We start from the raw sequence: 14,446 nt of genomic DNA on the forward strand, positions 1-14,446 counted from the left end.
ATCACAAACAATTTTAGATTGAAGATCAAGTCGACTCCAAGGGCATAGTAATGTCCATGTTGTTATTTTTTTGTGGCCTTGCTCTTCCTTTCCTCTGATGTCTCTGATCCACATTTCTCATCCTGCTTTTTGCACTTTGTTTCTTTTCCCCCTGTGATGGTCCTCAGGAACATCAAACAGTGCTAGAGAAGGACTTCGTCTCCATGTGAAAGTTTTTTAAATTATTATTTTTGTTTCATTGCACAGGCAGCAGCTCTCAGCCTGTGCAGAGTGTTTAGGAGAGGTATGTGAGGTGTGCTGTGTGTGAGGCACACACACTGATGTCCTCTTGTCCACTGAAGAAGGCTGTGCACATCATGCATTTCAGTAAAATGCTACAATATAGGAAATCCTTAATAAAGACAATTTCAATTGTTTATCTGGGCTCTGGTTGTTTTACCTCTTTCTTTTATAGTGTGGTTGATGCCAGGGTGAGTTCGAAAAGTAAAAACCTGAAACATGTTGGCAGCATCTGAACTGTTCCTGCATTAACCTCGTGGCCACTTACCTTAATGCAGCTTTGTAATCATTCTTCCAAACATTAGGTTAACCAGTTTACTTTTCACTGTTCTTCTCGTAAGAGATCTTTTATGTAAAATGTAAGTCATTATTTTCAGAATTGGGTTTTGTTTGTTTGTTTTACTTTAAGGATTAAAACAAAACTTGATTCATGCCACTGTGAATGGCTCCCAACTTAACTCTGTAACCTGCACTATATTCTCTTACCTCGCTATTTTTTACATTCACACAAGCTGCACCATCTACAACTACTGTCTTAATTTTAGCAATGTAAATCTAAAGCTCAGCAAGGCTCAGAAATACCAATTAAATGATGAGCTGCTTTTTTGTTCTCTTTTACTTCAAGTTATGAGTAGTTTCTCTTGTGACACCAGTGACTCATAAGAAAAAAATATTTAGAAAGTTGATGATATGAAGGCCTTGGTTGTCATCAGATATCTACCAGAGCCATACATGTTACTGATCCTTCTTTCCTTCTGCTTTCAGTGTGGTTTGAGTTCTTGTGAAACCAGCGTGCCTGACTTGTGAGGACACCACATGCGCTTCAGCTGATGCTAATAAACCATAAACATGAGATATTCCTGTATGGATGGGAAGTGAAGTATGAAATCTGAGTTGTTTTTCAACTGCACATCTTCAACACTTGGCCACTGTTCCCTGATCTTTAGCAATGATTGGCTGTAAACCAGGTGGGTGGATCAGGAGTAAAACAAATATTGCCCCACTTGACTCTCTGTACCTGTTTGTTGGCTGCATACAGTTCACTTAGGCTCGGGTCACATACGCTGCTGCAGCCTTTCAGCCCATCTGCCTATCTGCCTTGCAACTTTTCTTTCTCCCCACAGCCATGAGGACCACTGCAGTTACTGTTGTCATGGTGATGCTGTGCGGGGTCATGGTGCGCGCAGACGTGAAGCCGCAGAAAGATTTCAACCTGCAGAGGGTAAGACAGAAAGATACATGTTCAAGCTCTGTTTGGAAGCAGAAGTGAAGGGAGCTCAGATTTTCCACTGTTGTGCTCCCGTTACTTGTTGTTTATTTTGTGTCTCTGTGAGAGATGGGACTCTGTGTTCTGGTTTTTTGTAGTCAAAGTTAAAGAAGAGCTACTCAGTCGGTGACCCATGACACGCCGTTATGGGTCAGCGCTGACAGTCACGTCACAAATTGTTATGATTAATAGAGTCGTGAATCCTTATTTTCTTGGTTTTGTCACACTAAGGTTGAGAGAGGTCATTTTGACATTTCCCATCATAACTATGCCATGAGAAACATGAGATCTTCATTTGTTTCCTGTGGCTGATTTGGAAACTTGATTTATCCCAGAAGAATTTTAAAGATATGCCCCTATGGTTGGACTGTGGGACACTTATAGTCACTTATAGTCACTTATTTGCTAAACTGGGGTGATTCAATTTAAACATTGCATAACACCCAGGCGGAAACTTTTAGCTGAGCTTTTTGTTTTTTTTTTTTTTACCTTGAAATGAGTGTGTCTTTTTTTTTTAATCACCAAAACCTAAAGCAACTCAAAGAATATTCAGCAGCACCTAAATGGAGTTTATTTACTACACAAACAACGCACGGACTCTGCCTTGGTAAAGTTATTAGCTTCAGTTGCCCCATCCAGTCTGTGTTTTAAGATGTCTATATGTGAAGACATGCTGTGATTGGCCCCAACGTGATACAAATACAGCTGTTGTTCTTTTGATTTCTCACTGGCGGCTAGGAATGCTAAAAATGTTAAGGCTAAAAATACATGTGTACTAAACAACCACCACAGACAGGCGGATGTTCCATTGAGGGCTTTGCTTCTGCATATTAAAGGATCAGTAGGTTGATATTCTGTATTCGTCTCACCACAAAATCGGACACGATGCCTAAAATCAACTGCAAATTGTTTATTTTATTCCAAGCTAACATGCAAAGCCTGACATGCATTATCCCTGTTTGTTTAGTTTGCAGGGAAATGGTTCCGTGTGGGCTTGGCCTATGACTCTCCACGTATTGTGCCCTACAGAGACATGCTGAGGGCCTCAATGGGCATCATCACACCACTGCCAAATGGCGACGTTAACCTCACAATGTGGGACGCCACGTGAGTCTGTGTGTTTGTGTGTGGTATAAAGACAGTAATGTGAGCAGCACAGCACAACTCATGTTAGTGATGTTAACAGGTGCCCATAAGAGTAACTTCTATGCACCCGTAAAAGAAGAGAAAAACATGGTGGCAGAAAAAAGCCAGATGAATGAGTTAAGAGAAGTTAAATATACATTGTGTTTTCTCGGTGCATTTTAGAACTCTGAGTTGTCAGACTAAGCTCTACCAGTATGAGAAGACCAACGTATCGGGGCAGTTCACCTACTTCAGCACAAGTAAGTCTCATTTCTCATTTTACTTATCACCTTTTCAAGAGATTAACTTTCTGAAGTTACAATACCAAAGCAAGAGAGTAAAGATGACAGCAGACAGAAGTATATTGTTTCTGTGATTTTAAAAAAAAAATTTGTATCATGTAAATAATTACTAGGCTATTTTTGCGTCTCTTTTTTAACATGTCCTACCAACCAATTTTATACAACCTTAAACATTAACATGCTTTTAAAACAACTACTCAGTCAAATAAAAGCTTCTTAATATTTACATGTTTTAATTTACATTTACAATTAATATAACTTGTCATTTCTTGTCACTTTTTTTGGTTCATTTTTTTGTTCTTTTTTTATCCTCTTTAGCCCACAACATGATAAAGGACATCACGGTAGTGGAGACAAACTACACTGACTACGCTTTGGTTCTCAAACACAAGGAGTTTAACAGAGAATACACACAGGTGGCACTCTACGGTGAGACACTCACACATGCACACACTCATGCAGTTTCAGTTTTCACCAATACTGTTCAACCCTTTTTTCTGCCCCTCTACATGTGTCACTGTAATTACTTGCAGGTCGTACTCAAAAAGTCAGGAATTATGTGATTCAAAAGTTTAAGGAATTTGCTGTGTCCCAGGGTCTTTCCAGAGAATCTATTCTGACTCCCCCACCAGCAGGTAAACTGGGCAGGGAAAAAAAGCATACAGTATCCAAAAATATTCCTACACCACACAGAAAATACACATGCACCCACAGATCATAGAAGAATTCAGTTTTTTCTAATTCTTGTCTAAATGTTTATCTTGCTGCAGAAAATTGCCCACCAGCAGAATCTGAACATTAGGTGAGTTTATTTCTATTGCAGTTAATTGTAGTTTTGTAAGTTTGGTGTTAATCAGTTTTTGTTCCTCCCCCTAGATTGCCAGATGCATCTGACATACGAGTGTGTTCTGATCCAAGAATTTACTGTGAAGTCCTGAAACGAACCCCATTCCCATGTTTATTATCATTCTGCATACAAACCATGATGAATTGAAAACACTGTTGATGAAAAGTATTAAGCTTCCTCTATTACGTAGTATTACTTTATTTTTGTAGTTCTGCTCTCTTGATAGAGTGAAATAAACGGTATTAACCTCTAGGTCAAGTGTCAGTGTGTGTGTGCGTGTGTGGGGGTGTGTGTGTGTAAGTGTGCATTCCCGTTTATGAGATCCTTACATCCATCCATCCATTATCTGTCACCGCTTATCCTATTTGGGTCACGGGGGGGGTAGGGGGGGTGGAGCCTATCCCAGCTGTCACAGGCGAGAGCTGGTGTTTACCCTGGACAGGTTACCAGTCTCTGTCAGGGCCACAGATAGACATGCACACACAGACAACCATTTGCACTCACAGTCACACCTACAGGTAATTATAGATTCACCAATTAACCTACCATGCATGTTTTTGGACTGGGAGCAAACATGAGAACCAGAATGAAACCCACCCAAGCACAACGAGAAAATGCAAACTCCGGCTGGGGCACGAACCCGCAACCTTCTGAGATCCTTACATATACACTAAACATTTTATTATATTGTTTTTGTGCTTAAAGTTACAATATGTAACTATCAAATATTTTTAGTAGAGACATGCTACAAAACTTATCTTAACGTGGAGAGACAGCTTATTGTCAACACAGACACAGGACAGCACTGGCAGCAGTGTCTTTGGGATTTGGAGCAGGCTTACCCTTGCTACCAATCAGAGAAGGTTTGGTGCTACAGTGACCACAAGTGTTTTATGTAAAGGCATTTTTTTTCCAAACAGGTAATTTCATGAATAGTTTGAGTTTTAAATGTTCACTTAGTGGGGATCACTGTGTTTAAGTAACACTGTATGCATTAATGCATCAGTAATCATATTCTAATAACATATCGCTATACTATACTATATTACTCTGAAATGGTCCTTTCTGAATAACTACTTTGACATATTCATCTGCCAAATTTTGACATAAAAATATACTTATACTACACTTTATATAAATATACATTATAGTATTTGTTACTTTCAGTTATCAGTTTTTCTGATTTCACAATTTTTACTTTTCAGTATTTGCTCTTTTAATTAAAGCTTCTGTGATTCTATATCCCAGGAGGTGTCCACAAGACCTCCCCACATCCCCAAAAGTTACCTGTTGAACATCAATTACTTAGCACATCTCCACTAAAACAATATTTGAAAATGTTTAAATATAATACCTGAACACCTCTTCCATGTTTACCACCTGAATATAAACTACTCTCCTGTTTCACTGTGTTGACATAGTTCTGCAAACTTTGGCGGCTGGAGATTTGGATAACTACATACATATGTATGCTTGTTTGGACTGAATACTTAAATCTGTCGCTGTAGTGGGAACCAGTGGGCAGTTTTTACTACACGTGTGTTTGTGCTGTGAGCCAAACCTCATAGCTGTAATGGACTGCACACAGTATAACAAATTTGCTTGAAGCCACTATATTGTATTCAGAATTAGGATTAATTTTGTTCTAGACTTTTACAATAGGGAAAATAACATACAACCATGTAATAAAAAACCTGCAATATATGATCTTGGAGCATGCCTAATGTTTCCCAGCCTCATTAAATACTCTTCAACTATAGTGTCTCACTGTGGCAGATCTGAATTCAGCTCATTTCCTACTAATTGCTAGTGCATGAATTCTGATTTGTATTGATCAGTTGTGTGTTTTATCCACAAATTCTAAAGTCCAGTGATTCATTGCTGATTAACTAAACCAACAAACAGCCCAGACATACAACTAAAGATCTAATCAGAACTTTGCCCTTTAAGTTTTTGGATCTTTGTAGTGTTGTGGGAGAGAATTAGCGAAACTCACACTGATAGTATGTCACTTTAACCCTGTGCTGGGGGGTCTGTATGGTAAGGAAACACACAGCTTACAGAATGAAGAGAGCACTGAGTCTGGTGTCTCTGCTGGTCCTGGGTTTGGCCTGGACCCTCCAGGGGATCCACATAAGCTCAGAAACCCTCACCCTCACACAGGATGGCTTTGATCTGGGCCGGGTAAATTCCTCGCTTATACATTTTATAATTTTATTTAATTATTCTTAAAATCCATGGTGTTATAATTGTTTCCTTATATTTCAGTTAATTTGTTGCACTTGACTGTGTTTTTTGTCATTCTTTCCTAAATTATTTCGGGCCATTTTCTTTCTTCTGCTGCTCCTTATTAGCCAAATTAAAGTTATTAAGCTAGTCAAACTGATTCCAATAGTAACATACAGTGCATGTATTTTGTACAGTTCATGGGGCAGTGGTATGAGGTGGCAGTGGTTTCTACCTGTCCCCACTACATGCAGAACAAGAGGAGAAACCCCGTCATTGTTGCACTGGAGCTGCAACATGTTGCATCTGAGCACAACTTCACAATGACAGCCACAACGTACAGGTCAGGCTCACACTGATGCTAGTACACACATTTGAAATGTGGTTAACCAAGTGTAACCTGTCTTGTGTGTTTGTGTGTGGGCACCTGCATAAAGGAATGGCTCATGTAAGCAGACGTTCACAGTTTATAGTTTGACTGATCATCCAGGACGCTTTTTCCACCATGTGGACAGTAAGTTTCTTAACTTCCTTCCTCTTTCCATTGTTTTCATTCAAACTATTCCTCTGACATAAAATATGCATAAAATGCATCAGACTTGACACATTAAAACATTTGGAAGTATTTTTTGTTGTTAGTTATTGGCTATTTTTTTTTTTTTTTTTGCAGGGCTCGGAGCAGATGTTTATTCCTATGTTGTTCATACCAACTACGATCAGTACGCTATGATGCTACTGCTGAGCACAGAGAAACCAACAGGAAACAAAACCATTATAGTCAGGCTGTACAGTGAGTGAGAAATCTTTCATCTCTAAATAAGTGTAATTTTGTTGAACTTTTTTGATTAATGTTTGCAAATAATGTGGACACGTGTCGTTTTTTCCTACTATTTCAACATTTTTGAGGTCGAACTATGGATGTGAGGCCAGTTGTGTTGGACAACTTTAAAGCATTGGTCAAAGAACACAGAATGAGTGATGACAATATCATCATGAATCAAAACAAAGGTGTGCTGCTGTTGTTGCATTTATGAGTATTAAAATTCTATTCAGTTTGTAACACAAATAATTTTCAGTTCAAACCTCATTGCAATCTTTCTGTCTTCCCAGGTGAGTGTGTGCCCCATCAGCAGGTTACAGGGCCCAATACTCAGGTACATACCTCACACACACACCATGGATCTTTGGCTGTATCCAGACTGACTAATTATCATTTCTGAGTTTTATGTTTAGTATGTTATGTCTGTCTTTCAGATTTCTGTACCCAAGTGATAAAAGGAAATGTGGAACCACCTGTGGACTCTCAACTCATAATACACTATCAGGCTACCACATATAGCATATGGTAGACTATCAGAGCAGTAGTGTATATTGTGAACTATGAAGAGCTGTCAGGGTGTTTCATAAATGTTTTCCTGTGTGCATACAAATTCTAAAGGTAAAACAAATCATATGAACAATTTCTTATGTTTTTGTACTATAAATGATGGCACATCCATGATCTGCGGATTATGTGCAATTGATCGCTGTTTGATACACTATCAACTGCTTATGTCCTGTTGATAAAACTGTATTATACAAAATTTCTGCTGAACAGTCTTATCTCCCAAAACATTTGGTCATTAGTTCAATGCAGAACTCTATAGATGCAAAACCAGTTTTCATAATGTGTAACAGATTTTTATACACTTTGTTCAGACTTTTTTGCAAATGTGTCCTGACTGCTCTTACGTGAATTGCCCTCAGGAGAATCTTGACTATTAGTGCATCTCATGGGTGCATTTCATACACCTTCAATTCACTGTTCCATTTAGGCAGAGCACAACACAGATTGACAATTTCTAACCATGGAAGACCCAAGAAATTAACAGCTTCGACATTTTTTACTTTTTGTTCTATGCAGTGTTGTATAACACTTTCTTTTCTGCAACTCTGTGACAGTAAAAACAGTCAAATTTGAAGTGTGTATCTTGACCGACATATTTCAGCCAATCTCCTGTTTACAGTAATGTGAAACTTTGTACTGTGAAAATTGATATATGCCTTAAATGGTGTGTTTAAAAAGCAATTTTATGCAAAGCGCTTTTCTCATTCACACACAAACATCGAATGTGTCCACTACTATACAAGGTGCTTGTATGAGAGACAAGGCGCCATACGGGGGTTCAGTGTCTTGTCCAAGGACACTTCAACATGGAGCCAAGAGGGACCAGGAGTTGAACCACTGACCCTGTTGTCTGTGGTTGCAGCTTTGCCACTTGCGTAACAGTCACCCTGCTCTCTGTAAAAATGGAACATTCATTCTGGCAAGCGTGTGCAGATAATCTAGTGTGGTGGTGTTTGCTTATAAAACAGAAAAAATAGAGTCCTCATGATTCTAGCAGCTGCCTGAGACTTCATACTTTTTTAGATTTTGTTTTGCAGAAAAGTAATGATTTAAAGGTTGTCTTTGTATCCATGGGTTCATTGAAACCAGGAACCACTAATAGCTATTTCATTTAAAGTGGACAATAAACAAAAGTGGGCTTTACTAAAACAAGCCTCAAGTTGTAGCTATGATTGTAGCCCACAGAAAACATACTGACTCCATGGCAACCTTATGTCGCTTCTTTACATCACCCAAAGCATTATGGGAACTGTAGTTCTAAAACATAGATATGGGTGGGGGCCTGTGCTTCAGAGTTAGAATTTCTCACAAAATGTCCCGACTAACAGAAGACATGGTAACATGTCAAAATCAGTATCCCTCTGTCATTCATAATATCAATGTAGAGACTTCCAGAAAACTGCACATGTACAGTATATAACATGCATTGATGGATAAAATATCATGTAGTTGTTACTCATCAGTCTCACTGATAGTTACATGTATTGGGTGGTGATGGTGATGTTTAACTGGCCAGCTGTCCAGGCAAATAAGAGATCAACATCAACAGGACTTTGCTCTTTTACTTGTTTGTTTTAGTGTACATGCTGGGGCCACAGCACACGGGTTAATGCCCTCTCTCCATTTGAGCTGATAGTGGGGGTGTAAGAAACAGTGAGGCAAAAAGGTGGCACTTTCCTGAGTTTTGGTAACAAAGACTTCAGTCCACTCAGGGACGAATGAACCAACAGGCTTAGAGGATGTTGATTCCAGTTTCTCTGCTAATCCTGGGATGGACCTGGACCCTCCAGGGGCTCCCGGTACTTCCTGAACCTCTCTACACCACACAGGAGAACTTTGATTTGGCCCAGGTAAGTGGGTGAGTTTAATTTCCCAGTTTCATGTGAAATGTTTTTAATTGATAAACTTTTCTACGGAAGGGCGACTTCACCAGTCTTCAACCTGTTCTCGATGGTTTTAGTGTAAATATACATTAATGCTTTAATGTTTAAACTTTCTTATGACTTCCCTATATAAAAATATTTCTCTGCTTCTAGCTGAAAAACCTGAAGGAGTTTTTCATCAATAGGAGTTCAGATGAGGTTATCTGGGGGAGTTCTGGAAAAGCAAATTGACCATGGTTACAAACTGCATAGTGTGAGCAACAAGATGACAGATATTTTGATATAGGGAAGTCAGAGGCACGTTTAATGGTATTTATTCACATGTAGTACGCACACTAGAACCAAAAGCGTCCTTTAAGATAAAATGTGGAGTCATGTTTATGGACTAAGCATTCGATTGTGTGTTTGTACTGGGATCCTATGCCCTGTCTCTATTTTCAGTTTTGTGAAATCCAGTCGCTCTTCCATCGGCATAAATTAAATAGCAGAAGGCAGAGTACAGCACATGTGTAAAGGGTTATGTGTTACAGACTGTATCGGTTTACTAAAAGAGCAGCATAAAATTATTTCAAATTCTGTGGAGCATTTTTGACTCATGTCATTTGTTGCTCCGAATCAGCAATAATTCAATTTAGAAATATCAATATGGTTTCAGTTTGAAAGGCTTCACTCATCCATGTGCATTACTTGTCAAAGCAGTACTTTTATTTTTTATGGGTTTTTAATAAGGTGAGAGGGCATCATTTTTTGTGGTTTAACCAGCAGTAGTGAATCACATTTGTATGTTTATTACATTAGTAAACTGTGTTATAGCATATGTTGTCAACAGTTTCTAGGAATTTGGCATGATGTTGCTGTGGCAACAACATGCTCCCATTTGAAGCGTCAAAGGGGGGATGCAGCCATAGGTAAACTGGTACTGCAGAGAGGCACCACTGAGGACAAGCTCAAGATGACCCGAACTTCACTCAGGTAAAAGGCACAAAATAAATTGTGTTCCTGTCAATCAAACATACATTGCATATATTCTATATCTTTCACAATTTACACGTCTTAATTTTGGAAATGTTCAATTCCTCTCCTACTGAGACTAGGACTCATCTTTTTATACAATATTTGAGTTTACAAACTATTACTGATAGTGCAATCTATTAATGTTATCTCCCCTATAACCTTTGGACTCTTTAGCAGAGTCTAAACTTGTAGTTCTGTGCCAAGAAATATCTTCTTTTCTTTTTAGATACCGTCTGTAGTGGATGGCTTTGTTCAATGTCTTCCACACTGTCTGATCAGTCACTGAACCTTCAGAATCCCCAGAATATGCTTGTGCTAAGTCAAAAGTGCCTGTTAGCAGACACAAGGCTGAGTAAATATCAAATTGTGTGTGGCATCAATTTATTAATAATATTCAACAGCCTTCTTTATCAATTGTTACAGTCTGGTTTCTTACTCTCTAAGGCAATTCCTCACCATGTGGAGCCATTTTAGAGTAGACACAAGCCAAAACTGAGAAAGCTGTGAAGCTCACTCGTTCTTTTATATCAGTGTGCACGCAACGAGCATAGCTGAAATCATTTATAGGAACAAACACAGTTCAAAAACTCAGACTGTGCTAAACCAACAAATTTAAAAAGAGATGTTTGTAAAAAAGGAAATTACCCAAATGATGTTATGTAAAGGATTGTGAACAGACTTAGATAGATCCTCGCAGTGTTTTTTTTAAGAGTACATAAACTCTATTTCAGTGCATTTGCAGTGAAATAGGTACTTGACATCTGATACAATTAGCATAGATGCATTAGACATGTTGTAAAACAGTCACAACCAGTAAAGCATAATCAGTGTTTTGGTCACTACTATTTTATGCATGTGTGTACAGACATGGAACATGTAAGGAGGTCTCTGGGGATTATGAGTTAACCACCACACCAGGACGATTTTTCTACCATATTGCAAGTACATATCTCTCTAGTTTTTTTGGTTTGTTTGTTTGTTTTTTGTATATTCCTGCATAGATGTAAATCTCTTTTTACAGGCAGTATACGCTGATAAGCCACAATATTTTCACCATTGGTCTTAATAATGTCATGGAAAACTAGGGTCAACGTGGCCACTCTGAGCAGTCTGCAGCCACATACACTGAACAATTTAATACACTGTGTGCAGAGGTCATAGAAGTACACAAACTTAGTACTTAGTACTTAGAACACTTAATAGTAAACATGCAGGACTGGCGTAACAAATTCTTCTACATCATTTATTAGTTCATATTATTTTTCCTAATCAAGCCACTAGGTGGTATTAATGTTGTGGCTAATCAGTGTATGTCTCCTGTCCTTTTAACAGAATGGGGGGCAGATGTAGATGCCTACGTGGTTCACACAAACTACAATGAATATGCAATAGTGATATTGAGCAAACAGAAATCCTCAGGGCAGAAGAGCACCTCAGTGAAGCTTTACAGTAAGTGCAACCTTCATTTTAATAGTCTGTAGCCCCTCATCGAGTACAACTGTTCACACACTCTATATAATATAGAAGGATTACGCGTTCACCTTATTGGTGTTTATATAGATACATTCTTACGATATTCAAATCAAATTGATAAATATTTCTAATGGGGAGTTTAACTACCAAATACAATCAGTCACTGTAATAAAAGTAAATGTCTTAATACATTTTAAAATGAACTACTAAGTGAAATCCCTGTGTCGTTAGGTCGAACAATGGCTGTGAGAGACAGTGTGTTGGACGACTTCAAAACACTGGTCAGACAACAGGGATTGAGCGATGACACTATTATCATAAATAAGAACAAAGGTACAAACTTTCACACACGTCAAATAATGAATTTTTCTGATGATATTTAAAAGATGCATACATGAACAAACTACTGTAATGGATGGCTAAAACGATTTAATTGAATCGTTGTGCAGGTGAATGTGTTCCTGGAGAGCAGGTAGCCGAAACAACACCTCAGCCTGAGCCCCAGGTAAAAAAAAATCCATTCAGTTAACTTAACATTTGTGGAATTATAATACATCTTCTGCCTTTGTCGTCATTTTAATGAAATGTAACAACTTTGTAGAGCAACAATTTTATATCTTGTTTTATTCCTTCTGTAAATAAATTTTATGTCAAATAATAAACAAGAAGCAGCTATATGATTATTTCTATATTACTAAAAACTCTACTAAAATTATTAGTAGCAGTAGTTCATTAAAGTGTTGCCTAAAAAGATATTTAACAGATCAGATTTTTCTGACTGTAAAACTGGACAAAAACTGATTTTACCTTCTGTTCAAATTACCAGTTCATTTAAAGGAATAAAACAGAATAAGGAGAGTGTTATGTTATTTTGGGTTCAGCCTGTGTGTCTTTGTTTTTTTTTTTTTTCTGTGCTACAGCGTGTGAGGAGAAATGTGGTGCCATCATTGGCTCCAGCAGATGAGGAAGGATCTGGTGATGAAACACCCCTTTTCAGTGGAAGCGGTGAAAGATCATCTTATTAATTTTCTTGATGACATCCTTAGATAACAGATGCCTACAAATTATTGTACAGCCAGACATTCATGACAATGAATGAGAGCAAAATGAAAATGTAGCAATAAAAATCCTTTTCTTTTTAAATTTGCTGTGTCTGTAGAGGCCTGTAAAGCAGCAGTGGATAGCGGGCCGTGCTTTGGATTATTTCCACGTTACTATTACAACTCTTCCTCAATGAGCTGTGAACTCTTTAACTATGGAGGGTGTTTGGGCAACCAGAATAACTTTGCAACTGAAAGAGAATGTCTGCAGAGATGTCGCACTGAAGGTGAGGAGTGAAATACAAAATGCTAAATCTACATAATACAGTAATATACCACACTACATTTACCATGTGTCTCTTCTGTGTTTTTGTGTTTTTTTCGTTAGCTTTGAATTTGAAAAAGCCATTTTCCTATTTACTACTAACTGCTGTTGGGTTTAGCTGGGGAGGATGTAGCGAACCAAATCAATACTGAAAAAAAAACTTGTGTGGGCAGAAACAAATATAGTGGAAATGCATCACATTTACAAACCCCACTTCCAGAAAAGTTTTTTATATTCAAAATAAACTTATAACTTTCAAACAAAAATCCAATTTTCTGTTTCAACATTTGATATGTTGTCTCTGTACTATTTTCAGATAATTTGTAAATCAATACATTCTCTTTTTATTTTCATTTACTCAGGGTCACAACTTTTCTGGAAATAGGGTTTATATATTGCACTGTTCTGTCTCTGCAGCTGTGTGCCGTCTGCCCATGGTTGCCCAATCCTGCATCGGTCAGCCACCCATCTGGGCTTTTGACTCCAGCGTCGGTCTGTGTGTGCCCTACAAACAAGGCTTCTGCCAGGCCAACGCCAACAAGTTCTACAGCAAGGCTGAGTGCGAGGAGTATTGTGGAGTGGTTAAGGATGGTGAGATGAAAGAAATTTGACTGGGGAACAGAAACGCAAGCAGAATGCAAATAGTCACAGTCACTTGTAGATTTTCCTGGTAGAGAATTCTACAGTGATAATCATGATAAAACTGTCTATGGTATGAATTCATGTAAAGACAATAGTAAAAACCAAATCTCTACCCACAGAAGACAAATGTTTTTGCTGTTTTACAGATGATGAGCTCCTGAAGAAAAACTGATATGAGGAAACATGACCGCTCATCTGAACTTATCATATAGTGATTCAACATGAAAAAGCATCGCATGAAGCACACATTAAAGAAGCATAACTGTGTCTCAGCACTCAAAATGATCTCAAGTTATTACAACAGATCGCCAATAAAGCGTGTTATTAATCTCTTTATATGTGGTAACGTTTATACTGTTCTTGCTGCAATCATTCAAGCTCAAAAGATCCATTTCTAAAAGATCCTTTATAAAATAAAGCTATGTATTAAGGTACATTATATATTGAAAAATGCTTTTATTTGATCTTTTAACAATAAAATTTTTAGTCAAATTGAATCAGTAAAATTTAAGTCGAAGTTGAGTATTTACAACTATTTACAACTATGACAGAAAACAAGAGAGAGGCTTTTTCTTTTTAATGTTCAAATTAGTAAATTGTAGTGTCCTTGTTGCATTTTTCTAAAGAATGTGGGAG

The 14,446-nt window shown here is 37.9% G+C and overlaps 3 protein-coding genes across 3 annotated transcripts; all 3 read left to right on the forward strand.

The window, feature by feature from the left end:
- The first annotated feature begins 1,306 nt into the window (after window positions 1-1,306).
- On the forward strand, window positions 1,307-4,072 carry ptgdsa (prostaglandin D2 synthase a). Its single transcript, XM_067483416.1, has 7 exons — window positions 1,307-1,501; window positions 2,514-2,653; window positions 2,855-2,931; window positions 3,292-3,402; window positions 3,507-3,608; window positions 3,744-3,775; window positions 3,850-4,072. The coding sequence occupies exons 1-6, from the start codon at window positions 1,406-1,408 to the stop codon at window positions 3,773-3,775; spliced, it is 558 nt and encodes a 185-aa protein (XP_067339517.1). The 5' UTR covers window positions 1,307-1,405; the 3' UTR covers window positions 3,850-4,072.
- A 1,695-nt stretch (window positions 4,073-5,767) lies between these two features.
- LOC137103263 (protein AMBP-like) lies at window positions 5,768-8,125 on the forward strand. Its single transcript, XM_067483415.1, has 7 exons — window positions 5,768-6,004; window positions 6,244-6,389; window positions 6,484-6,560; window positions 6,717-6,836; window positions 6,953-7,054; window positions 7,157-7,200; window positions 7,301-8,125. The coding sequence occupies exons 1-7, from the start codon at window positions 5,858-5,860 to the stop codon at window positions 7,316-7,318; spliced, it is 654 nt and encodes a 217-aa protein (XP_067339516.1). The 5' UTR covers window positions 5,768-5,857; the 3' UTR covers window positions 7,319-8,125.
- Window positions 8,126-9,073: 948 nt separating this feature from the next.
- Window positions 9,074-14,146, forward strand: LOC137103262 (protein AMBP-like). The gene is made up of 10 exons (XM_067483414.1): window positions 9,074-9,283; window positions 10,146-10,288; window positions 11,196-11,272; window positions 11,663-11,779; window positions 12,035-12,136; window positions 12,253-12,308; window positions 12,724-12,808; window positions 12,963-13,130; window positions 13,586-13,759; window positions 13,957-14,146. Exons 1-10 carry the CDS (start codon window positions 9,173-9,175, stop codon window positions 13,980-13,982), a joined length of 1,059 nt encoding a protein of 352 aa, XP_067339515.1. The 5' UTR covers window positions 9,074-9,172; the 3' UTR covers window positions 13,983-14,146.
- Window positions 14,147-14,446: the final 300 nt, after the last annotated feature.

This window comes from Channa argus, chromosome 18 (genome assembly GCF_033026475.1).
Source record: "Channa argus isolate prfri chromosome 18, Channa argus male v1.0, whole genome shotgun sequence".
NCBI lineage: Eukaryota > Metazoa > Chordata > Actinopteri > Anabantiformes > Channidae > Channa > Channa argus.

Coding starts and splice junctions, on each gene's coding strand:
- LOC137103262 (XM_067483414.1), top strand. CDS start 9,173: ATGTTGATTCCAGTTTCTCTGCTAATCCTGGGATGGACCTGGACCCTC. Junction 12,309..12,723: donor CACCTCAGCCTGAGCCCCAG/GTAAAAAAAAAT, acceptor TCTGTGCTACAG/CGTGTGAGGAGAAATGTGGT. Junction 12,809..12,962: donor ACCCCTTTTCAGTGGAAGCG/GTGAAAGATCAT, acceptor CTGTGTCTGTAG/AGGCCTGTAAAGCAGCAGTG.
- LOC137103263 (XM_067483415.1), top strand. CDS start 5,858: ATGGTAAGGAAACACACAGCTTACAGAATGAAGAGAGCACTGAGTCTG. Junction 6,005..6,243: donor ATGGCTTTGATCTGGGCCGG/GTAAATTCCTCG, acceptor TATTTTGTACAG/TTCATGGGGCAGTGGTATGA. Junction 6,390..6,483: donor ATGACAGCCACAACGTACAG/GTCAGGCTCACA, acceptor ACCTGCATAAAG/GAATGGCTCATGTAAGCAGA.
- ptgdsa (XM_067483416.1), top strand. CDS start 1,406: ATGAGGACCACTGCAGTTACTGTTGTCATGGTGATGCTGTGCGGGGTC. Junction 2,932..3,291: donor GTTCACCTACTTCAGCACAA/GTAAGTCTCATT, acceptor TATCCTCTTTAG/CCCACAACATGATAAAGGAC. Junction 3,403..3,506: donor CACACAGGTGGCACTCTACG/GTGAGACACTCA, acceptor AATTACTTGCAG/GTCGTACTCAAAAAGTCAGG.